The sequence below is a fragment of the Myotis myotis genome, unplaced genomic scaffold, assembly GCF_014108235.1.
Source record: "Myotis myotis isolate mMyoMyo1 unplaced genomic scaffold, mMyoMyo1.p scaffold_m19_p_1, whole genome shotgun sequence".
In the NCBI taxonomy this organism is placed as follows: Eukaryota; Metazoa; Chordata; class Mammalia; order Chiroptera; family Vespertilionidae; genus Myotis; species Myotis myotis.
Genome location: NW_023416313.1, coordinates 184,661,095 through 184,686,289, shown reverse-complemented (window position 1 = coordinate 184,686,289; position 25,195 = coordinate 184,661,095). Strand labels below are relative to the sequence as shown.

The following is a 25,195-nucleotide window of genomic DNA, read 5'->3' as shown; positions in this document are numbered from 1 at the left end:
ATTTTGGCATGCTAGTATAGTGAAGGACCCTGAGACAAAGGGAATTTAGAATATTGGCAGGAGATTGCAGTTGCGGTCTGCCAGATAGAAACTGGGTAGGAAGAAAAGTGAAGTTAGGAACAATTCTGATAGTGAAAAAGTAATGGATTGATGGACTTGAGATTCTAAGGTGAACATTATAAAAGTTTAATGGGGATAAATAAGAGAGTAAGCTGAAAGGATGAGAAGTTTGGAGTATTGTGTGAATTTGTATATCAGAACAGATGACAGGATTCAGGGTGGGATCTAGTAGAGAATGCATTGAAGAATGCCTCTAGAGATGAGGTCAGAAAATTTAAAATCAGTGGGCTTTTTTTTTTTTTTTTAACAGTGGGCTTTTGAAGTCTGTTGGTATGATGGTGGGTTTTGAAGTAAAGAAAAAAACATAGGCACTGTCTGAGTAGTCAGTGAATGAGAGTTATCAGAAATTTGATAGGGGTTCAGCTGAAGGCATAGTTTCAAAAGAATTAGGAACTTATACAAAAGGGTGGAAGTAGTATGCGTCTCATTTGATTTACTACAATATTCTTACTTAGTCTCCCTGCATCCAGTATTTCTTCCCACTGTGCCCCCTTACACATTCATCAGATTATTCTTTTTTTAAAAAAAAATGTTTTTATTGATTTCAGAGAATGAGAGAAACATTGATGTGAGACAGAGAAAACTTTGATTGGCTGCCTCCTGGGGATTGAGCCCACAACCTGGCATGTACCCTGATTGGGAATGGAACCGGCAACCTTTTGGTGCCTAGGACCATGCTCAAATGCTCAACCAACTGAGCCACACCGGTCAGGGCTATCAGATCACTCTTAAAAATGACTGGTGATGCCACCCCCTCTCTGTAAAATCTCCAAAAAATACCTTTGCCAAGAAAATAAAATTAAGAGCCCTAACCTGACAATCTTGATGATACTTCTCATCCTCAGTCTCCTTCCAGCATTGTCATCTCTTCACATAATCTTCATTATAGCCAAATAATAACTAACTCCAGGTTGCGGGCTCGATACCCAGTGTGAGGCATGCAGAAGCTGATCAGTGATTCTCTCTCATCATTGATGTTTCTCTCTCTCTCTTTATCTCTCCCTCTCCCTTTCTCTCTTTAATCAATAAAAACGTGTTTTTTTTAAAAAAAAAAAATAGTAATCATTTTTTAGTAATAATCTTCTTAATGAATGGCACTTACCATTTTCTAATCTTATAAGTATTTGTGTCTTGTCTTCCTAGACCAGTGATGGCGAACCTTTTGAGCTTGGCGTGTCAGCATTTTGAAAAACCCTAAGTTAACTCTGGTGCCGTGTCACATATAGAAATTTTTTGGTATTTGCAACCATAGTAAAACAAAGACTTATATTTTTGATATTTATTTTATATATTTAAATGCCATTTAACAAAGAAAAATCAATCAACCAAAAAAATGAGTTTGCGTGTCACCTCTGACACGCGTGTCATAGGTTCGCCATCACTGACCTAGACTATAAACTCTTCGAAGATCTCTGGCTTTCTTTAAATCTCATATATTTTATACAGTATAGACATGGAATAAATGAATAAACTTCTTTTAAATTTTATTTATTGGGGTTTTTTTTTTAAGAGTGAGAAAAGGTGAGGAGAGAGAAAGAGAGATCAATTTGTTGTTCTACTTATTTATGCATTCATTGGTTGCTTCTTGTATGGGCCCTGACTGGGGATCAAACCTGCAACCTTGGCATATCGGATGGTGCTTGAACCAACTGAGCTACCTGGCCAGGGCTAAGTGAATAAACTTTTAAATACTTTGTAAAGTTTATGATTGTCTAACCATTATACTGTACACCTGAAACTAATAAAAAATTATATTGAATATAAACTAATTGAAAAATAAAATTTTTAATTATATGTTTATATCCACAGCCCCATGCAATCATTCGTCATACCATTAGATCTACAAACAGGAATGCCAGAGCTGAACGAACAGCTTCAGAAATAAATTGTATGTGTTTGGTATATATTTTCAATTGGTGGTTTTGGAGGGTTGAGCTGGGTGCTCTTGTGGTTTTTTGGAATAATAAAGTCTCAAACCATTTGAGGCTACATACTTTGACATATCAGGATACCTCTAAAATAGAGGTTGCTTTTCTGGTTTATAATGGAATTCACTTGGATTTCAATAAAATAGTTTTTCATTTTCTAATTACAGAGGTAATATATGTCTATTGCAGAAAATTTGCAAGAGGAAAAACTAGAAAATCAACATTGCCTACAATCACATCACTCATGCCAACCCACAGATAATATTTTGCTGAATTTTCTTCATGTTTTTCCATGTATATTTTTAGGTGGCTGAATTTATAATATACATAAAATTTTACCTAAGTATTTTCTACATATTAGCCTAGCCTTTATAAACCATTATGTGTGATGGTTGTATCTTATTCATTGAGTTGATACTTTATAGTTGGACAGTTTTTTATTGTTGGATATTTGAGTTGGTTTTAGTTTTTTTTAAGACAGTTTAACATTAACACTAACGTGAGTCTTTTCTAAAATACATGTTTAAAAATTGTATTTTTTAAATTGCCCTAGCCAGTTTTCTCAGTGGTCAGAGAGTCAGCCTGAAGATTGAAGGGTCTCAGGTTCAGTTCCAGTCAAGAGCAAATAACTCGGTTCCAGGTTCAATCCCCAGCCTGAGTTGGGGAGTGTGCGGGAGAAAACCAGTGGATGTGTCTTTTGATGTTTCTCTCTTGCATCTTGCATCGATGTTTCTCTCTCTGTCTGTCCCCCTCCCTTCTATTCTCTCTAAAAAAAATCATGGAAAAATATCCTCACATGAGGATTAAATAAATAAATAAATAAATGGAAATTGATTTTTATTCAATAAATCATTGACAGATAGAAGTTTAGTATCAGCAATATTTGTCATTTTATCCATAGTAATTTAGAAAATAGATTTGCAAAGAAATTTTAAGTATGGGTATATTGATTTAAATGCATATTTGTTTCAAAGAGATTTAAAATAGTTTACAGTAAAAAAAGATATAAATAAAATTATAAACCATAATGGAGGACGATAACTTAATAAGTATTTAGGTTAATTAGAATTATTGCAAATGAGCATTTCAAGTCAGTTTTCTTGAACCCAAATATTACTAGCTTTCTGGATACAGCATCAGAAATATAGGTCAATGGAGAGTTAGAAATATCCTTCCATATCAGTTGTTTCAGTCATATCTATTTATAGTTAAACCAGTAATTCAAGATTTTATCTCTTTGTTAGTCTCAGATTGCTGATGTTCTTGTGCTACCTTCTTACGTAATTCCAAGTGAAATATCTGGACTTCAGATACCAGACAGAAAAGAGCAAAGTTGATGTTCCATTATAAAGCTTTCTCTATTTTATGCAGCTGTATAGTATTCAATTAATATAGTCTTATGCATCTTTTCTTGTATAACTTTTGGGTTTTGTGTTATGTGAAGCAAGGCCTTCTTGATGTTAAGGTTATACAAGAATTTTCTTGCCCTAACTGGTTTGGCTCAGTGGCTAGAGCAGGGGTCCTCAAACTTTTTAAACAGGGGGCCAGTTCACTGCCCCTCAGACCGTTGGAGGGCCGGACTATAGTTTAAAAAAAACTATGAACAAATTCCTGTGCACACTGCACATATCTTATTTTGAAGTAAAAAAACAAAACAGGAACAAATACATTATTAGTATTTGCATGTGGCCCGCGGGCCGTAGTTTGAGGACCCCTGGGCTAGAGCGTCGGCCTGCAGACTGAAAGGTCCCAGGTTCGATTCCGTTCAAGGGAATGTACCTTGGTTGCGGGCATATCCCCGGTGGGGGGTGTGCAGGAGGCAGCTGGGCCCAGGCCTTAATTTTAATTTCTTTTAGTCTTTTAGTCACATTAGATTTTAGAATTTTAAAATTCTGTGTACCTTATAAATAAGTAATAAGCCATCCTTTTTATCTGTTTTAGAATATTTCATATAAAAGAAGTACTCTTAATTCTAAAATCAGTCTGACTAGGCCAAATAAAATACACATTAGTCAAAATACAGTATTAAATTCCTGAATACCATTGTAACATTTAACTTGACAAAGTATTATTTGTGGGGTTTTTTTAGATAATTATAAGTAATTTGGGGATTGGTGGTTCATTCCTACCATAAAGTTGTAGATTAAATTAGTTTCAAAACAGAGTCTGCAGCCTAGAAAACATCTTTAAAGTGTTTTAAAATCTTTTAAAATCCTTTGTCATCTACTCTTAGTTTTTAAAAATCTCTTATAAATAAAAAGTGCTATTAATTTTTGGACTCAGATCAAGAATTAATAGAGTCGTTAGGATGATTCCACATTGTTACTTTGTTTTGGTAAGCATAAAGTAAGGGGGACTCTTATGGTTAAAAAAGAGAGAGATTTTGTCTTTTCTTCTTTCCTCTCTTCTCTCTTACTTTCCTGTAAAATAGATAGATTTGGTGAATATCTTATATATTTTGCAGTTGACAAGTTACAATTTGAACCTCCTTTGAGAAAAGAAACAGAGGCACGGGATGAAATGGTAGGAATTATGACTTTAAAGTATTTTACACACTAAAATTTGAGAAAATTTATAGTTAGGTGTACTTTGGCCTGGGAACAAAGTAATGTTCTCTTAAGTATTAATTTTGATAGTGTATTTTACACATTAAAATTTGAAAAAGCCTACATTTAGCTGTATTTTCTCCTAGGGTAAAATGTGTAATATATCATTGTAACCATTTATTTAGACCCTTCTGAGTCTTTCGAGGAACTTGCATGAAGTTATTAAGTACTGTATATAGATTTTGATGCTCAGCTTTAAGCTCTCAGAATTTTTTTTCTTATTCTTTTTGGTTTGTCGTACATTATTGCATTGGCTTACTATTTTTAATAGTTATCTGTTAATATAGGTTATTTTAAAACCATTGCTCTTATTCTGCAATTACTATTTAGTTAACCCTTTCCTTATCTGAAAGGAAAGAAGTAGTTGATAGAACAAGATATTATTAGAGTCAGCCTCAATATTATGTTAACCTACTTTATATTTATAACAGAATAGTTTCTAGAGTAATTGTCTTCTGTTAATGGACCTCTTCATGTTAATCTTTGGAAGTGGTGTTATTACTATATGCAGACAGGGGCAAAAGTAGATTTACAGTTGTGAGTACACAAAATAGTTTATTCTTGTATTATTATTTCTCAATTACTGTATTATTTTCCATACAAACAATTAAACCTACTTTTGCCCCACCCTACACATTGCTGTATAATAAACTCTCAATGTCTGTACTAATAGGAAAAAATAATAGTACCAATAAATTAATGATAATATGACATTTAGTTCTCCGTGCTAATGGAGTAGTGATTCAAATGATTCAAAGTTAGGTTTTTCTGTTTTACTTCTGACTATATGAGCTTATTGGTAAAGAGGACTTGTTACACTTGAAGCTATATATAGTATGTTTATGGACTTTCTTAAGTTTTAGCCAACTGATGAGTCATTGACCTAAATATGTCAAATGACAACTAATCTAGCTGAAGATTAAAAAATTGATTGAAACCAAGATGATTAACAATCATGACACTAAATGATTTTTTGAATCAAATAAAATGATTAGTATCTGTTTTAAGGTAACATTTTAAACACTGTTTTTTACTTTCACAGGGAGTATCATCAGACCCAAACTTTGTACTACAGTGGAATCCTTTTGTTGATGGTGCAAGTACTGGAAAGTAAGTTATTTACTAATATAAACTTTATTTTACGTGATTACATAAGAGCAATATTGGGAGGGGATGCGATTTATCCTAATAAGCTTTCATTGTCATTCTTCAAAAAGTTGTACTACACTTCATGTCATTGTAAAATTTCTGACTTTTTTTTATTACCAAAATGCATTATGTGTAGATTCTTAAGATTTTTGGGTTTTGTACTTTAAATTAGAATATATTATTTGTAATGTTAATATACTAGTACTGAAAGATGAACCACAAGACATCATGGGGAAAATAATACTATAGTGGAAGTCAAAAAGTCCCAGTTTCATCTCTGCAATGTAGTTATTTCATATTCTAGACCTGTCTTCCCTCAGTAATTGACAGGGATAGCCTAGGTGAGTTGTTTCAAACCTGTTTATGCATTGCAATACCTAGAGAGCTTTTTGAAGTATAGATTCCTGGGCTCCCACGTTAGACCTATAATATAGGGTTGGTAAACTGGCTTATAATCCACATTTGACCCACTGCCTATTTTTTGTACAGCTGACAAACTAGAATGGTATTTACATATTTTAATGATTGAAAAAAATAAACAGTGATCTTTTGTTATACTCTAAAATTATGTGAAGTTTACATTTCAGTGTCCATAGATGAATGTTTATTGGAACATTACCATGCTCATTTGTTTATTTATTATCTACTAGAGGTCCAGTGCATGAAAATTCATGCACTGGAGGAGGGAGTCCCTCAGCCCAGCCTGCCCCCTCTCACAGTCTGGGAGCTCTCAGGGGTGGGAGGCAACCCAGTGAACAGGGGAAGGTGACGCCCCCATCACACCTCTGTTGCTGCCACTGCCGGCAGCGCAAGCCTCAGCCGGCCCTGGTTACCTGAGCCTAGGGCGGCCCTGGGTGGCTGGGCAGCCGCCATCCGAGGCTTGCTTGTGCCTTAGGTGTTGGCTTCACCTCCTTGTGCCTGCTGCCGGAGTCCCACAGTCCTTTCAGCCCAGCCACGGGCATGGCAGGTGCACAGTGCAGCCAGACCCACCCTTAGCCCCCCAGCCGCCCAGGGCTGGCTTGAGGCACAGGCAAGCCTCAGATGGTGGTTGCGTGCCTGCCACCCCCCCCCCAACCACGGGGCTGAAGGGACTGGGGGATTCCAGTGGGGCGGAGGGGACTGGGTGCCACCATCTTGTGACTATGGGTGCTGCCATCTTTGTGTTGGTGTGATGGTCAATTTGCATATTCCCTCTTTATTAGTTAGGACAAGAGGCCCGGTGCACAAAAATTTGTGCACTTGGGTGGGGAGGGGGGTCCCTCAGCCCAGCCTGTGCCCTCTCGCAGTCTGGGACCCCTCAGGGGATGACCTCCTGCTGGCTTAGGCCTGCTCCCCAGGGGATTGGGCCTAAGATGGCAATCAGACATCCCTCTGGCAGCCCGGCAGCCCTCGGGGGATGTCCACTTGCCAGCGGGGAGCAGGCCTAAACTGCAGGTGGACATCCTTAGCGCTGCTGAGGAGGCAGGAGAGGCTCCCACCACCACCGCTGTACTGGCAGCCATCAGCCTGGCTTGTGGCTGAGCAGAGCTCCTCCATGTGGGAGAGCACTGACCACCAGAGGGCAGCTCCTGCATTGAGCGTCTGCCCCCTGGTGGTCAGTATGTGTCATAGTGACCAGTCATTCCCAGTCTTTCTGCTGTTAGGGTCAGTTTGCATATTACCCTTTTACTATATAGGATAGAGACCTGGTGCACGGGTGGGGGCCGGCTGGTTTGCCCTGAAAGATGTCCCGGATCAGTTTGGGGGTCCCGCTTGGGTGCCTGGCCAGCCTGAATGAGGGGATGATGGCTGTTTGCAGCTGGTCACACCCCCTTCAGGGTGAGGGTCCCCACTGGGTTGCCTGGCCAGTCTGGGTGAGGGGCTGAAGGCCGTTTTCAGGCTGGCGGGTGACTGAAGCTCCCAACCTCTCCCTTTTTATTTTTAATTCTGGGATTTATTTACCTTCTATGGCTGTCACTGGAACTGAGAGCCAGCTTTAGCTCTGAGGCTCAGCTCCAGCTCTGAGACCTCGGCTGCTGAAAGCAGGTATCTGGGTTTGTTTGGCTTCTATAATTGAAACACTGTTGCAGCTCCAGCTCTGAGGCCCGGCTGGCTGAAAGCGGGTTTCTGGGGTTTGTTTAGCTTCTATAATTGCAACATTGTTTCTTAGAGTGCAGCTCAGAGGCCGGCAGCAGCAGGCAGGGAACCTTGGCTTCCTCCATCACTGGAGCAAGCAAGCCTCCTGTTCGCTTCAGCTGCCAGGCTGCCAGCCGCCATCTTGGTTGGCAGTTAATTTGCATATCGCCCTGATTAGCCAATGGGAAGCATGTCGGAGGTAGGGTTAATTACCATGTTTGTCTATTATTAGATTGATGGCTGCTTTCATGATACAATAAAAGAGTTAAGTAGTTTTGACCACTGTATAGTTTAGAAAGCCTATAGTATTTACTATCTGGCCCTTTACAAAAAAAGTTTGCCAACCCTATCTATAGAATACAGTCGTTGGGACTGGATCAATGATTCTCAATCTTTGATGTGCCTGGATGCTCACCTGGAGATCTTGCTAAAATGCAGATTCTGATTCAGTGGGCTAGAAGGTGCATTTATAAAAGTTTCTAGGTGGTGCCAATGTTGCTGATCTGTTTATCCCAGTTAGAACAGCAGAGGACTTGATATGGCCATTTAAACTTATGATTCACTGTGGGTTTCAACTCTAGGATTCTGGCTCTGTGTTTTCCTACTAAGTTTAATTTAGTTTTTATTATATATTAAATGTTGCCAAGCATAACTATAAAGTAAAAAAGCCTTTTATTCGGTGTATAAAAATCTCTATTTTTTCATTATACTAATACAGTTTGACAGAATTAGATCTTAGATTTTCTTACAGATTTCTAAAATACTGTGTACCATGATCTAATTGTCTTTTCTATCCCCTAATGCACATTTAATAGTGTATCTATGTTATGATAATTTATCATCATCTAAATTGCATTTTTTTTTCATATTAGATCAACCTCAAAACGGTCAATACCACCTCCCCTTCCTCCTAAGGTGAGCTCTGTTGGTAGATTTTAAATAATAAATCCTTGTTTAAATAAGAAAGTAATTAAAATGTTTAAATAATGTTATTAAATTTGTTCAGAATTCTTTTAAATATATTTTAGATGCAGTTTTGTTTGAGAGGTGGTATGGAGATATAAAGTATATATTAAAGATTTCATAAGAAATATAAGATTTTAATAGCTATTAGAAAAAGGCAAAAATAGGTTATTACTCATTTGAAAAAATACTTGGCTGCATGGAGAGGAATCATTATTTACATTCCTGCTTTATTACTACAATTTGACATTTCAGTAGAGTCATACTTCATTAAGTCATTTTCTTGCTGTTTCTAGATATTAAATATTTTATGCCTTATTTACACAATTTTATTAGTTATAAAAATTTTATCAACTTTAGGCTATGGTTGATTAAAAATCACATGGCAAATTTATGGCTATGTTGAGATAGTAACTCAACTCTTGCTTACTTTGCTTATTATTTAGCAAAGTGAATTGAACTCTAAGAAAGAAAAATATGCATGTCCTCCTCCCCCTAAAGTCTTTGATACATAATGATAATGAAGTGTTACTGTTTTATATTCAAATTTATTAAAGTACTTTTGTATCTTATTATCACTAGCCAAGAATAAACAGTTACCCTGAAGACAACCTCCTAGATGAAGAAAAATCATCAACTATAAAACGTTGCCCTGACTCAGAGAACAGAGCTCCCCAAGTTCTCAGAAGACAGAGTAGCCCAAGTTGTGTTCCTGTAGCTGAGACTTCCTCTATTGGTATGGCTAGCAGTATTGGCAGCCCTGGAGTACATACAGCTAGATATTATGATCTGGGCAAATAAATGAAAGTGAAAATGGAAAAGAAAGCCATTTTGATCATGTTTTAAAGAATGTCTTTTTTTCTTTAGTCAGTTTTATTAGTCTTTAAATCTCTGTGAAATTTCTTTAAAATTCCACATGGATGGGCTATACATAGATTCAGCCCAACTCAACCCTAATTTGATTCCTCACTAAATATTGCAGGATCTACAAAGATGAATGGATGTTCTGCCATCCAGAAGTTCAGGATCTATAGTAGAAGTTATACCTATGTACACATAACATTAGACGAGACAGTTTGTATAAGTGTCTTCTACAATAATTAACTATATGTAATAGAGGATGAGAGATATCTGAGAGAGATCAGGATAAGGGAGAAGAAATGGGCCCTTGCAAAGTATTTAAGGGCTTGGGGAGCCTTCAGTAGGTGGAGCCAGTGCTGGCAGGCATTCTTAGAGAACAAGAAAGAATGAACAAAAGCATTGAAGCAGGAAAATTTGAATGTGTTGGAAATACAGTCTAATATGGTAGAAGTGTGAGCTTTTAAAGGGTATGTACTGGGAGATTGGACCAAAAAGATAGAATGAAGTTCAATTATGAAAGGCCTTGAATATCAGTATAAATTGGTCAGATTTCATTTTTCTCACATGAAAAGACATTTGTTGTTTTCATGCATGTAGATCACTGCTAAAGATGCTATGCTACCTGTATAGAATCCAGAGAAAGGCACGAAAGATACCTTATCTTGTCTGGCGGAGAATATTTCCCAATAAAGGACTACCCAATATCATGCTAAGCGAAATAAATTGGAGAAAGACAAATACCATATAATTTCACTTATATATGTAATCTAAAGTAAAAAACAAATGAACAAACAAAAACAGGTTCATTGATATAGAGAGCAGACTGATGGTTGCCAGAGGGGAGGAGTGATTTGGAAGGCTGGATGAAAAAGGCGAAGGGATGAAGAAGTACAAATTGCTGGTTATGAAATAGTCACAGGAATATAAAATACAGCATAAAGAATATTGTCAGTAATACTATAATAACCAAGTATGGTGCCAAGTGGGTACTTGAGATATGGGGGAGTGGGGCGATCACTTTGTAAAGTATATACTTGTTTAACCACTATGCTGTACACCTGAATGTAGACTGTAAAACTGAAAAACAAGTAGTGGGGGAAAGGGAAAGTTGTTTTTCAAGGAAAGTACTTATTTGTATGGTTCTTCAACTTTTACACATGATTCTCTTTAGGAAATGGTGATGGTATTTCAAAACTGATTAGCGAAAATACAGAAGGATCAGCACAAGCACCACAACTCCCACGAAAAAAGGACAAGCGAGAGTTCCCTGTAGGTATAACAGGCACTTACTTGGTTATTAGTTGTAACTAATGCTGTATTTATCATATAAGGGGCATAGTCTATTAAATTTAAGAATTTAAATAACTAAATTTCAAGATGTATAACGTTTTTTTAAGGCTTGAAAAAAGGCTTAAGAGGTCTTACAGTATTAATGATTTTTTTTTTTTTTTTTTTACCAAAGAAACCAGTCATCAATGGCCTCCCACCCACCCCAAAAGTGCTGGTAAGGAATATTTTTATGTGAATTACTTACCAATTTTTATCTCTTTAGAAGCAGCAGCAGATTGTTTATCAAGCCATTGAATGGAAAGTTTTATAAAATACAAAGGAATTAAATGTATTTGGGTATACTATATACCCTAATTTGAGTGAGTTGGATAGAATTTGGAGAGTTTCACTTTTTTATAAATATGGGCTGATGGGGTCAGATTAGCCTATAAAGGCCAATTTAATTCTAATGTGATGATATTAGTGGTATTGTGTCCTCTTCATTATATGGGTTAAATATTTTTCTACATATGAAGCTATTTTCATGTTGAACTGTGCACAACAAAAAAAAACAGGGACACTTTTGTTAATGCTTGTTCTTGGGTCTTTCAGTAGAACCTATCATATGAATAGGATGCTTTATAAATTGTACTTTTTTATTTAGTAAAAGTCTAACATATAGTATAAATATTAGTCTATTAAAGAGTTATAGCACAATTATAACCAAGGTAGCATTACTCAGTAAAATCATCCATTGTTTCACATTATTAAATGTTAGTCCTAAAAATAAGAAGTGACTTAAAATTCCTAGGATATCATTAACATGAGTAGATGTGTTGACAAATTTGATATTTTTGCCCTAAAATATGGATTACACAGGAAGGATTATGAGACACTATTGGTAGAAGGGGTTAAATAACAGAAATGTGAATTTTGTTTTGTAATGAAGCTATAAGTGTACGTAAATAAGAGTCAGTTTAATATTTCATAATAATCTTAGCCATTTTCTAAGAATATACAAAATTATTTAATCAAATAAGTCAACATTTTTTTTCTTTATAAATAAGATGGGAGCATGTTTTTCCAAAGTTTTTGATGGCTGCCCTTTGAAAATTAATTGTGCAACATCCTGGATACATCCAGATACAAAAGGTAAAATTTCTGAACTTTTATGTACATCTCCAATAAAATACTTGTTATGGGAAAGGATCTTTATGATCAGTGAACTGAGGTTGTTACTTTAAAATATCACTTAGAGCCTAGGTGGTTTAGCTTAGTGGATAGAGCAGCAGACTAGACGAGTTCCTGGTTCGATTTTGGTCAAGGACACAAACCTTGATTGCAGGCTCCATCCCGGCCCTGGTTGGGGTGCGTGTGGGAGGCAACCAATCGATGTGTCTCTCTCTCACATCGATGTTTCTCTCTCTGAGTCTCTTCCACTCCCTTCCACTCTCTCTAAAGAGCAATGGAAAAATATCCTCCGATAAGGATTAACAACAACAAAAAATATGACTTAGATATTAGTGTAGGTACCTGCAACACTTAAGTAGGTTAATAGACTTTTTTATTTAAAGCATTAGAATGTAAGAGTATATGTACAGGAACTGATCCAGCCTGCATGGCTCAGTGGTTGAGCATTAACCTATGAACCAGGAGGTTATGGTTTGATTCCCGGTCAGGGCACTTGCCCAAGTTGTGGGCTCAATCCCCAGTGTGGGGTATGAAGGAGGCAGCCAGTTAATCAATGATTTCTTTCATTGTTGTTTCTTATCTCTCTCTCCCTATCCCTTCCTCTCTGAAATCAATTTATTTATATACTAGAGGCCCAATGCCCAAAGATTCATGCAAGAATAGGCCTTCCTTCCCCTGGCTGCTGGCACTGGTTTCCCTCCAGCACCCAGGACCCAGGCCTTCACTCTGGCTGCTGGCTCCCACCTTCGCTCCGGGGCCTGGAGCCACCTCCCTCCTTCACTCCAGGCCGGCCGCCACCATCTTTGTTGTGTTAATTTGCATATTCCCTCCTTATTGGCTGCAGGCGCCTCCATCTTTGTCATGAAGTGATGGTCAATTTGCATATTCTGTCTTTATTAGACAGGACTAGAGGCCTGTTGCAGGAGGATTCCTGCAAGAATAGGGCTTTGCTCCTGTCTCTGCAGCTCCTACCCCACCCATCCCTGTGGCTCTACCCCGCCCGTCTCTGGGACTCCTACCCTGCCTGTCTCTGCAGCTCCTACCCCGCCCTTCTCTGCGACTCCTACCCTGCCCGTCTCCGCTACCTCGGCTCCGTTGCTTGGCTTCCTTTTACGGTGTCTTCAGACTTTGCTCCCAGCCGGTATATGCAAATTAGCCACCATCTTTGTTAGCATTTAATTTGCATATCATGCTGATTAGCCAGTGGGAGGTGTAGCGAAGGTACAGTCAATTACCATGTTTGTCTATTATTAGATAGGATTATATAAAGTATACAGGAACTATTCCTGATTAAGGGAGACCAAAGAGACATCACAACTGATTACAATCATACTTTGGGATTTTCTTTTATGTAAAAAGACAATGCTTGGACAGCTGATAATCTCAATATAATTTCACTGTTAATTTTCTGATTTTGATCATTGTACTGTGATTATATAAGAAGTTGTTCTTTTTCTTTAAGAAATGCATACCGAAATACTTAGGAGCAAAAAGGGTATTAGGCTTGTAACTTATCTGAAGCAAAAAAAAAAAAAAAAAGTTCAGCAAAAAATGTGTTTATGCAAAGAGAAAGAAGGATAAAGCCAAAGTAGTAAATGTTAACAGATGTGGGATCTTGTGTGAAGGACATTCAGGAATTCTTTGTACTATTACAACTTTTCTGCAAGTGTGAAATACTGACAAATTTTATTTTTAAAAATTTAGACTACATTTTTAAAGTGAGAAAGCATAATATGTAGAGGCAAAAATTTGGAATCAAACAGATCTGGATTTGAATCCCTGCTTTGTCATTACTGTGTGACTTGGGAAAGATACTTTGGTTCTCAGTATGATCATTTATAACAGCTGTTACTATAGCTCACCTTGTTGCAAGGAAGCAGAGCCCACCTGGGTGTCTGGTAATTAGCAAACAGAAATTAGGTAATAGAGGGTGTTTAGGAAATGTTTGTTTCTATTTCAACACAGTAATAAAACAGGTCATATCATATAATTATCTGCTTTAAATGTCATTATTACAAAATATAACAAAGTATTTTTAACAGTAAGGAAATTTATTTTTTGTGTATGTGTTTATAAATTTAAATTTTGATATAATTTCAAACTTACAGAAAAATTAGAAAAATAGTGCAAGAAACTCAGAATCATTTGTTGTTTCTATTTTGCCCCATTTGTTTTACTGTTCCCTATATGTGTGTTTTTTTTCTGAATCAATTGAGAATAACTTGAACACATCATGCTCTCTTCCCCTTAAATTTCCCTATATTTCTTAGGAACAAGAATCATCTCTTACATAACCACAGCATAATTATAAAGATAGGAAATTTATCAGTGATATAATACTATTTTTTAATCCATAATGCATATTTAACTTTTATTAATTACCCCAATAATATCTTCTATCATTTCTGCCCTTTCCCCACCCCCCATTCAAAATTCAAGGTCACATGTGACAGCTATCATGTCGCTTTAGTCTATGTTATTAGTCTGGAACAGTTTATCAAGCTTTCCATCTCTCTCTTGATCTTGACATTTTTGAAGCTACTTAGTAATGTCCTTTAATTTGGGTGAGTCTTCATGTTTAGATCAGGTTATGCATTTTTGGCAGGAATATCACAAAAGTGTTATTGTGCTCATCTCAGTGCATATAGCAGGAGGCACACATCAGCTCAACAAATACTAGTGACATTAACATTGACCAGTTGTTTTAGGCAATGTTCACTAGCTAGGTTCTCTACGGTCAAATTACTGTTTTTTCCTTTCTAATAAAGAAGTACTTATTTTCCCAAACTAATTGATAATAAGTGTGGAGATACATTAAAACTATATAAATATCCTCTTGCTCATCAGACTTTTCACCAACTAGTTTTAGCATCCATTGGTGACAATCCATTGATATCTATTGACACAGTAATTTTCCCTTCTTTACCATTCATTCAAGTATTTTTACCAATTTGAATGTATGAATTCTTTTTTTTATTCAGTAAGGTATGATCTATCACTTTTAATATTTTTTTAAAATATATTTTATTGATTTTTTACATAGAGGAAGGGAGAGAGAAAGAGAGTTAGAAACATCGATGAGAGAGAAACATCGATCAGCTGCCTCCTGCACATCTCCTACTGGGGATGTGCCCGCAACCCAGGTACATGCCCTTGACCGGAATCGAACCTGAGACCCTTCAGTCCACAGGCCGACGCTCTATCCACTGAGCCAAACCAGTTTTGGCCACTTTTAATATTTATTGTAGCCTTTAAATTGTCAGAATTTTTGAGCAGTGGGAGCTCCTGTGTTTTTTTGTTTGATATGTCTCATCATTTTTTGAGCACTTCCTTACTTTCTGAAACAGCAAGATTTCTAAACTAATCTTATACTTTCCTTGCCCAGGATTAGAATCCTTATTTTTAAAATTGAAAATAATATTTAGAAACCACAGTTTGTATACTGGGTATGCTCATGATTTCTGATGTGTCATAATTTATAATTTCTATTTAATTTGTAGTTTCCTTGTTCAAAGAGTATTTGAGATGTCTGGTAAAAAATATATAGCTAATAATAAAAAAAGCTTAAGGTACGAAAATTATTATGTTGAAAAAAGGATGTATAGATAAAGCCAGAGTGAGTTAGTAATAGCGCATATATCTGCTTTTAAAAATAAGAATAGAATTGGAGAAAGTTAAAGAAGGTGGCATGGATTTTAAAAAATAATTTTTCTTTGGATGGGTGTGTGGCTGTCTGACTCTTAGTACCATTAAAAAAATAGAGCCATTATTTTAATGAGTGATTTCAGAAACTGATAGTAAATTCTGGTGGTTTATCTCAACTATTTTAGATCAGTACATTATTTTTGGAACTGAAGACGGTATTTACACATTGAATCTCAATGAGCTACATGAGGCAACAATGGAACAGGTAATTCAGGAGTTTTAACTCAAGAAGAGTTGAGTAAATTGAGCAAAAGAAATATCTTAATTTCAAATCAATTTATATGGGCCCCAGTTTTAATGTTTATGATTTAAATATTTAAAGAAGTGAAATTATACACACACACACATATATATATATACTACAGGCCTGGTGCATGAAATTCGTGCACTGGGGGGGCGGGGGGGCCTCAGCCCAACCTGCAATCTGGGACCCCTCAGGGCTCAGGGGATGTCCAACTGATGGTTTAGGCCCACAGGGACCGACAGTCGGACATCCCTCTCACAATCCAGGACTGCTGGCTCCAAACCGCTCACCTGCCTGCCTGCCTGATTGCCCCTAACTGCTTCTGCCTTCCAGCCTGATCACTCCCTAACCACCCCCCTGCCAGCCTGATTGACACCTAACTGCTCCCTTGCTGGCCCGATTGTCTCCAACTTCCCTCCCCTGCCAGTTTGGTCGCCCCTATCTGCCCTCCCCTGCCAGCCTGGTCGCCCCTAATTGCCCTCCCCTACTGGCCTGGTCACCCTTAACTGCCCTCCTCTGCAGGCCTGGTCCCCCCAACTTCCCTCCCCTGCCAGCTCGGTCGCCCCTATCTGCCCTCCCCTTCCAGCCCAGTCGCCCCAACTGCCCTCTCCTGCTGGCCCGGTTGCCCCCAACTGCCCTCCCCTCCCAACCCGGTCGCCCCAACTGTCTTCCCCTGCCGACCTGGTTGCCCCTAAATGCCCTCCCCTGTCAGCCCATTCACCCCTAACTGCCCTTCCCTGCAGGCCCAGTTGCCCCCAACTGCCCTCCCCTGCCGACCTGGTCACCCCTAACTGCCCTCCCCTGCTAGCCTGGTCACCCACAACAGGCCCCCTGCCAGCCTCTTGACCATATGGGGGCGGCCATCTTTTGACCACATGGGGGTGGCCATCTTTGCGTGATGGTGTGATGATCAATTTTCATATTAGGCTTTTATAATATACTAGAGGCCCAATGCACAAAAATTCATGCACTTGGGGGGGAGAGGAGTTCCCTCAGCCCGGCCTGTGCCCTCTCCCAGTCTGGGAAGCCTCAGTGGATGACCACCTGCTGGCTTAGGCCCGCTCCCCGGGGGATTGGGCCTAAGATGGCAATCAGACATCCCTCTGGCAGCCCGGCAGCCCTTGGGGGATGTCCACTTGCCAAAACTGCAGTCGGACATCCTTAGCGCTGCTGAGGAGGCAGGAGAGGCTCCCACCACCACCTCTGTAATGGCAGCTGTCAGCCTGGCTTGTGGCTGAGCAGAGCTCCTCCATGTGGGAGCGCACTAACCACCAGAGGGCAGCTCCTGCATTGAGCGTCTGCCCCCTCGTGGTCAGTATGTGTCATAGTGACCAGTCATTCCCAGTCTTTCTGCTATTAGGGTCAGTTTGCATATTACCCTTTTACTATATAGGATAGAGGCCTGGTGCACGGTTGGAGGCCGGCTGGTTTGCCCTGAAGGGTGTCCCGGATCAGGGTGGAAGTCCCGCTTGGGTGCCTGGCCAGCCTGGGTGAAGGGATGATGGCTGTTTGCAGCTGGTCACACCCCCTTCAGGTTGGGGGTCCCCACTGGGTTGCCTGGCCAGTCTGGGTGAGGGGCTGAGGGCCGTTTTCAGGCTGGCGGGCAACTGAAGCTCCCAGCCTCTCCTTTTTTTCTGTTTTTTGTTTTGTTTTGTTTTTTTTATTCTGGGATTTATTTACCTTCTATAGCTTTCACTGGAGCTGAGAGCCAGCTCCAGCTCTGAGGCCCGGCTCCAGCTCTGAGGCTGCGGCTGGCTGAAAGCAGGTTTCTGGGTTTGTTTAGCTTCTATAATTGAAACATTGTTACCATCACTGCCGCTCTAAGCTCTGAGGCTGAAGCTGGCTGAAAGCAGGTATCTGGAGCTTGTTTAGCTTCTATAATTGCAACCTTGTTTCTGAGAGTGCAGCTCAAAGGCCGGCAGCAGCAGTCGGGGAACGTTGGCTTCCTCCATCACTGGAGCAAGCAAGCCTCCTGTTCGCTTCCGTTGCCTGGCTGCTGGCCGCCATCTTGGTTGGCAGGTAATTTGCATATCGCCCTGATTAGCCAATGGGAAGGGTAGCGAAGTTACGATTAATTACCATGTTTGTCTATTATTAGATAGTATAGCTTAGAAAGCTTTTTTCGGTATGATTTTGGTAATTTACTGAAATGTAGAAAATAGTTATTTTTATACTATTTCAGACTTTTGGAATTTGGAGGTTAAGAGGTAAGAAGATGAAAATTGGAGAGTTTTAACTATCTTCTCTCTTTCTTTTTTTTTTTTATAGTTATTTCCAAGGAAATGTACTTGGCTCTATGTCATCAATAATACTTTAATGTCATTATCAGGTATGTATATGATAATCATAATGTAAAAAATAAATCATAGACAAGCAGAGAAATATAATTTTAATATGCATTATTTAAAAATGTTATTTGTTATTCTGTGTATAATCTAGTATGGTACCTTTAAGACCTGCAAATGTTTTTTACCAACTTAGAATGGGAAGAAACTTTGAGAAGGGACCCTATCTTCTGTTAAGGTAGCACTTCCCAAATCTGCCCAGGATCTCAGCATCAGATAAATAGCACAGTGATTGTTACCTGAGGCCATGCCCTTCCACCCATCCACCTCCACTGTCACTATTATTCCTGCCTTCTGTTGAGAATTAATAGTTGAAGGGAAAGAATCAGAGATGCTTTCTTCTCTGTTATCTTGAGCAAGTCTCTCTCAGGTTTAGTTTTCTTAATTGTACATGAGAATGATGGTCATGGTGGTAACAGTAACACCTCAGGTTGCTGTGAGGATTGGATGAGATAATACCCAGAGTGCTTGATGAACTGTGAAGACTTCAACAGATGTTTCCTGGTAGAATTCATGTTATTCTGGGCCACATATTAATTATCTTAGACCAATGCTTTAAAGTCTTATAAACAAGTGGGTTCCAGAGCAACCTATTCTAATTTTGTTTTTGTGTTTTTCTTTTTTTGGTTGTTGTTGGGAACAGGTTCATGGGTGGTATTTTAGGCTTTTTTTTTTTTCCATTCTTACCTACAAAAACCTATTTTTTTAAAAAATATATATTTTATTGATTTTTTTACAGAGAGGAAGGGAGAGGGATAGAGAGTTAGAAACATCGATGAGAGAGAAACATCGATCAGCTGCCTCCTGCACAACCCCTACTGGGGAAATGCCTGCAACCAAGGTACATGCCCTTGACTGGAATCGAACGTGGGACCCTTCAGGCCACAGGCTGACAGTCTATCCACTGAGCCAAACCGGTTAGGGCAAAAACCTATTTTCTTTTACATTTAGATTTAATAGGCTACCTAGAGATTTGCTGCTTGCTTTTATTTTGATAGTAGAGTACAAGATAATTATTTCTCTGTTCCTTAATTAATCCTAATACTATTAACTATTAAAATAGCTTTCACCCCTTTCTCTGCTTTGAATAATTAAATAATTTTAGTATTTAAAAAATTTAAAAAATTCTTTTTGTTTGATATTCTATTGTGCTGTGTATCAGTGGATCATGTGAGGATTCTATCCCTGCTCTATTTACTGTACTGTCAGATACATCCGTATTAAGTGTACCTTCCAGCTACTTTTGCTTAAAGCATCAGTGCTGATATACATTCTTGTTGATAGGTAGAGCATTATGAACTGTGGCCTAATTTAAGAAATGTTATTTTCATAATTTTAAGTGTGGATGTGTAACTTAATTTCATAATTTTAAGTGTGGATGTGTAACTTAAATTCTTCCACTAACCATCACCTAATTAGACATTCTTAAGGAGTTTATATATAGTTTATATATAGTTTATATGTAAGCTAATGACAGTATTTACGAAGAGCATATTATTTGATTGTGCATAAGTGGGGTCCTCGAAAGAGTATTTAATCTCTTTGATTTAAATTATGTTTCCCAAAAATTTTATATTCTTTTAACAAAATAATTAATTTATTATAATGATGATGAAAATAAACTTAAACACAATTGTTTCAGTTAATTTACAATTTTGAATTATATACATATAAGATCACTTTCCTCTAACACTTACTTCTTTTATATCTACTCATGCCTGTCTTGGAAATAAGCTTAAAAACCACATAGGTACATCTTATATATTTATAAAATGCCTAAGGAAAATAGGGGAAAGTTATCCTATAAATTAGTTCTTTCCATGTTATAGTTGAAATGACCCATAAAACAGAATGAATTAATAGGAGAAAATATTGTTCTGTTTAAGGGTCTGCGTTTGTGTGGATGTGCATACATACATATACTTGTGTGTTTAGCTGCCTACCTAGTTACATAGTATATAGGGATAATGGAGAAAAGAAGGGTGGTGCAATGTTAGGCAGAATGTTTCTATGCTAAAAAACTATAGAGAATTTTGTTGAGGATGAGACTAGCGCACACACTCTCCACACACATATGTACATACATACATGGTGGGGCAAAAGTAGGTTTACAGTGTTTAGTATAAGAAATATAATGATTAATAACTAATAATTAGTAATAAGAAATTACTTTACATACAACTGTTAACCTTTTGCCTCACCCTGTGTGTTTATGTATATATAAAGTTTTCTAATGTTAAAATGATAAATACTGTTTTATGTTCTTATAATACCACTAGAGGCCCAGTGCATGAACTCATGTATGGGTGGAGTCCAGACGGCCTGCCCCGATCGAGGCTGGTTGTGGAGAGGGGCCCAGGGCTGATGGGGGGGGGGGGGTTGGTCGGGGGCATGGCCAGCCAGGGGGAGGGGGTGCTGGAGGTTGGCAAGCCGCCCACCCCTGATTGGGCCAGTTGGCCAGTCGTTCCGGTGTTCTGGTCACTGTCTTTTTATATATGTAGATACCGTGTATAGCAAGGAATGAGATGTTTACCATATGCCTCCATGCTAAGACAGCTATGATTTTGATTATATGGAAATAATGCTATTATTTCCTATCATGTTTATATAGTAATCACTGTTATCCTTATTTTATGGCATATAATATTAGTTTGCTTTACTTGTCTCACTATTTCAGTCTCTTATAAAGATGTCATTCACAGTCAGTTTTAATCCCAGGTGTTTTGATAAATTATTAATAAATATCTCTATCCCAGAAAATAACGTAACATAGTTTTATAGAATTTTCCATGTTATACTAAAATAATCTAATGCACATCATTGTAACTTAATCCATTGTACAAAGATGTTCAGCAATGTTCTTTCTATGCTGACTTCATTAAAGATTATGTATATTCTACCCAGGTCACCTACTAGTCAGAATATTCCTAATTTGTGTATTAAGAAACACAATTGCCTACTTTCTTAAAACTAACTTTACCTATTATCTTTCAAAATAGTATTAACTGGGTTTTTTATTTGTTTGTTTGTTTGTTTGTATGTGTTTTTCTATATTGGTTGGCTTTTTGAACATTTCTGGACTCCTCATTTTAGAAGGTAATTATGTTTTTTGGGGTTTTTTTGCTTGAAAATTACATTTTTTCTTTTGTAAATGATTCTAATAAAAATAACATGTTTCTCTTTTATAGGAAAAAGCTTTCAGCTCTACTCTCATAATCTTATAGCTTTGTTTGAACAAGCCAAAAAACTAGGATTAGCTGCTCATATTCAAACTCATAGGTTTCCAGACCGCATACTACCAAGGTACAAAATATTTTTATTATTCTGGGAGAGAAGGAAATTGGTGTTTATTTTTAAAACAGCCATTATTCTTTGCCCACTGAAAAACGTTTTGTCTTGATTTTGAAAGATCTGTATTTTCATGAGAATTCCCCTATGGAAGTATTTTTAGTGCATCTTATTTTATTTTAAATTTTCACTCACAGTTTACTTTTAATATTATTTTGTTTTGGTTTTAGGAATATAGCATAGTGGTTAGACAGTCATGTATTTTATAAAGTGTTCCCCCTGATATTTTCACTACCCACCTGACACCATATATAGCTATCTCAATATCATTGAATATATTCCCTATGCTGTAGTTTACATTCCCATGACTATTTTGTAACTACCAATTTGAACTTCTTAATCCCTTCACATCTTTTACGAAGTCCCCCAACCCCCAGTTCACTTCTGGAAACTGCCAGTCCACTCTCTGTGTCTATGAGTCTGTTTCTATAGAAGTTTTATAATACAGATTCCCAGGCCCTGCCTCAGTCCTATAAAATCATACTTTAGGGTCAGAGTCCAAGACAGTTTTATTTAAAGCTCCTTGATGGTTCTGTTGCAACTGATTCACAGACCACTGTTTGGAAGCCATTACAATAGAGTACATTTATATTGTCTTATGTTTTCAGAAAATTTGCTTTAACTACAAAGATTCCTGATACAAAAGGCTGCCACAAATGTTGCATAGGTGAGTAAATGCAATTTCTCAAACTGATGATTAGACTTATAATATCAAATTATGCTGAAGAGACTTATCTGAAAAGACTTATAGTATCAAATAGAAAGGAAGATAGGCTTTATATTTGTTTTTATAAGGAATTAAGGGGCCAGTGAAGCACAAGAATGTATAGTGAGTGGGACATGGGATAAAAATGCTTGGAGATAGTAGTCCTAATGTTTTCTCAGAGCATAGTGTGCCTAGAATTTTCTAACCTTAGTCCCTGAGGCTGTATCTCTGCTACTGTCGTACTTTCATTTACTTAACACTTCTATTTAACAGTTATTGCTTAGTGCTTTATGAACATTACTAGGGGCCCGGTGCACGAAATTCGTGCACTGGGTGTGGGGGAGGGGGGGAGTGTCCCTCAGCCCAGCTTGCCCCCTCTCACATACTGGGAGCCCTCAGGCGTTGACCCCCATCACCCTCCAATCGCAGGATCGGCCCCTTGCCCAGGCCTGACGCCTCCGCCAGAGGTGTCAGGCTTGGACAGGGGACCCCCATCTCCCCCCGATCACTGGCTCTGACCCCTGCCCAGGCCTGAGGCCTCTGGCCCAGGAATCATGCCTGGGCAGGGGACCCCCATCTCCCTCTGATTGCTTGCTCCACCCCCCGCCCAAGCCTGACACCTCTGACCCAGGCTTCAGGCCTGGGCAAGGGGACCATCATATCCCCCCAATCCCCGGCTCCGCCCCCCACCCAGGCCTGATGCCTCGGCCAGAGGAGTTGATCCTCATCACCCTCCGATCACCAATCACTGGATCGGCCCCTTGACCAGGCCTGAGGCCTCCGGCAGAGGTGTCAGGCCTGGGCAGAGGACCCCCAGCTCCCCGCGGTTGCAGGCTCCGCCCCTGCCCAGGCCTAACGCCTCTGGCCTAGGCGTCCGGCCCAGGCAGCGGGGACCCGCAGCTGCAGCGGCCCCGCCATCGTGGGCTTCGCTTTAGGCCCACGCAAGGGACCCCTAGCTCCTGGGACTGCCAGCTTCAACCGTGCCCAGCTCCCATCGCTGGCTCCACCCCTACTTCCTGCTATCACTGGCCAGGGTGGCAAAGGCGCCTGATTCTCCGATCATGGCCCAGGGCCACCTTTGCCCTGCCCCCCAGCTCTTAGCTCCCCCCTGGGTTTCCGATCACTGTCAGTGGCAGGGGGCTTCTTCCTGCTTTCCCTTTCGCCTCCCTACATTGTGCCTACATATGCAAATTAGCCGCCATCTTTGTTGGCAGTTAACTGCCAATCTTAGTTGGCAGTTAATTTGCATATAGCCCTGATTAGCCAATGAAAAGGGTAGCGTCGTACGCCAATTACCATTTTTCTCTTTTATTAGTGTAGATTATTGCTGGAGTTAAGCCAATCAGAGAAAACAGTCCATACATGAATACCTTCATTTCTATTCCAATTGCAAATTTGGGGCTTCCTAAAATTACCTTCATGTTCAAAAATTCTCTTGAAGGACTCACTGAAAGTGGTTTTATACTCATGGTTATGGTTTATTACAGGGAAAGGATATGAATTAAAATCAGCCAAGAGAAGAAGTGTATGGGACAGAGTCTAGGAAAAGTATCAAATGTAGAGCTTCTGTTGACCCCTCCCTAAGGAGTTATGGACAGCATTACTTTTCTGACAGTGATGCGTGGCAGTACACGGCATTTCCAACCAGGGAAGCTTACTCAAACCTCAGCACATAGGCATGATTGATTGCCCCCAAGGCTGATCTCCGTATCCAGCCCCTATCTTAACTCACATTGTTGTCTTTCTGGAATGACCAGTTCCCCTTTAGACTCTCCAGTGTTGCCAGCCCCCACTCTAAATCATATTGTCAGACTATCCAGTGACCCAAGGGCCCAGGCAAACTAAGGTACTCCTATCAGTTATGACATTCCTAAGGCTTAGAGAGTACCTCCCAGAAGGGACAACAGAATGCAGACCTTGTTTGATAAGGTTATATTCTGTACTGTATACTTATCTTACTTAACCCTAACACCACTCTGTGATACTTGCTATGTTACTAGTAAGTAACAGAACCTGGGATCAGACCCAGTCCATGACTTCAGATCATAAGCTCCTAACTTCCTGTTTATTCTTTTTGTTTAATTAGTGGCCATACACATTGATCTTCATGCTACATGGTTCCAAGCATACTATCTAGTTGAAAGCAAATTTCATGCGCATTTTTCTAGAGGAGAATCAGGTTCATATCTATTATCAGATCATGACTCAAGAAAGGTCTCGATGCTTACAACCTAAGATATAAACTCATAAATATAGGGTGTCCCCCAAAAAATGTATACACACTTTGAATGATTATAAAGTCAGTTTATTAACATACAGTTCATTTTCAAAAGTTAAAAGAATCTACAAAAATGAATAATTTTTTTTCAATACCTGTTTTCAAACTGACGATCATTCTGTCCAGGCACTGCTGATAACACAAAGCAATGGAATCACAAACATCAAGAATCATTTCGTTCGGTCTTTGTGCGCCCTTAATTCGTCAGCTGTTGCTGGTTTTGTACCATGGACTTTATCTTTTATTTATCCCCATAAAAAAGTCTAGTGGATAAATTTTCTTTGTTCAAAGCTTAGTCTGGCTTCACCCATTATTTCAAATCAGTTAAACTTGAAGTGAAAGGAGTGAAAATTAAGTGAGCTAACAG

The 25,195-nt window shown here is 38.8% G+C and overlaps 1 protein-coding gene across 13 annotated transcripts in view; it reads left to right on the top strand.

The window, feature by feature from the left end:
* The window catches only part of MAP4K5 (mitogen-activated protein kinase kinase kinase kinase 5), a 101,863-nt gene that overhangs the window by 59,036 nt on the left and 17,632 nt on the right, over positions 1 to 25,195 (top strand). For 11 of the 13 annotated variants that reach the window (XR_004967170.1, XM_036306342.1, XM_036306386.1 and 8 more), the window contains 13 exons: positions 1,930 to 2,008; positions 4,513 to 4,571; positions 5,697 to 5,764; positions 8,791 to 8,833; positions 9,464 to 9,617; positions 10,914 to 11,011; positions 11,205 to 11,246; positions 12,079 to 12,163; positions 16,033 to 16,112; positions 18,420 to 18,480; positions 21,590 to 21,592; positions 21,685 to 21,799; positions 22,453 to 22,511. Coding sequence is in view for 12 of the 13 variants with exons in the window: in XM_036306342.1 (XP_036162235.1) it covers positions 1,930 to 2,008; positions 4,513 to 4,571; positions 5,697 to 5,764; positions 8,791 to 8,833; positions 9,464 to 9,617; positions 10,914 to 11,011; positions 11,205 to 11,246; positions 12,079 to 12,163; positions 16,033 to 16,112; positions 18,420 to 18,480; positions 21,590 to 21,592; positions 21,685 to 21,799; positions 22,453 to 22,511 (946 nt within the window). In the remaining variant the exon portion in view is untranslated. The remainder of the gene's footprint in view (positions 1 to 1,929; positions 2,009 to 4,512; positions 4,572 to 5,696; positions 5,765 to 8,790; positions 8,834 to 9,463; positions 9,618 to 10,913; positions 11,012 to 11,204; positions 11,247 to 12,078; positions 12,164 to 16,032; positions 16,113 to 18,419; positions 18,481 to 21,589; positions 21,593 to 21,684; positions 21,800 to 22,452; positions 22,512 to 25,195) is intronic. The other 2 variants (XM_036306423.1, XM_036306332.1) reach the window with 1 other exon arrangement.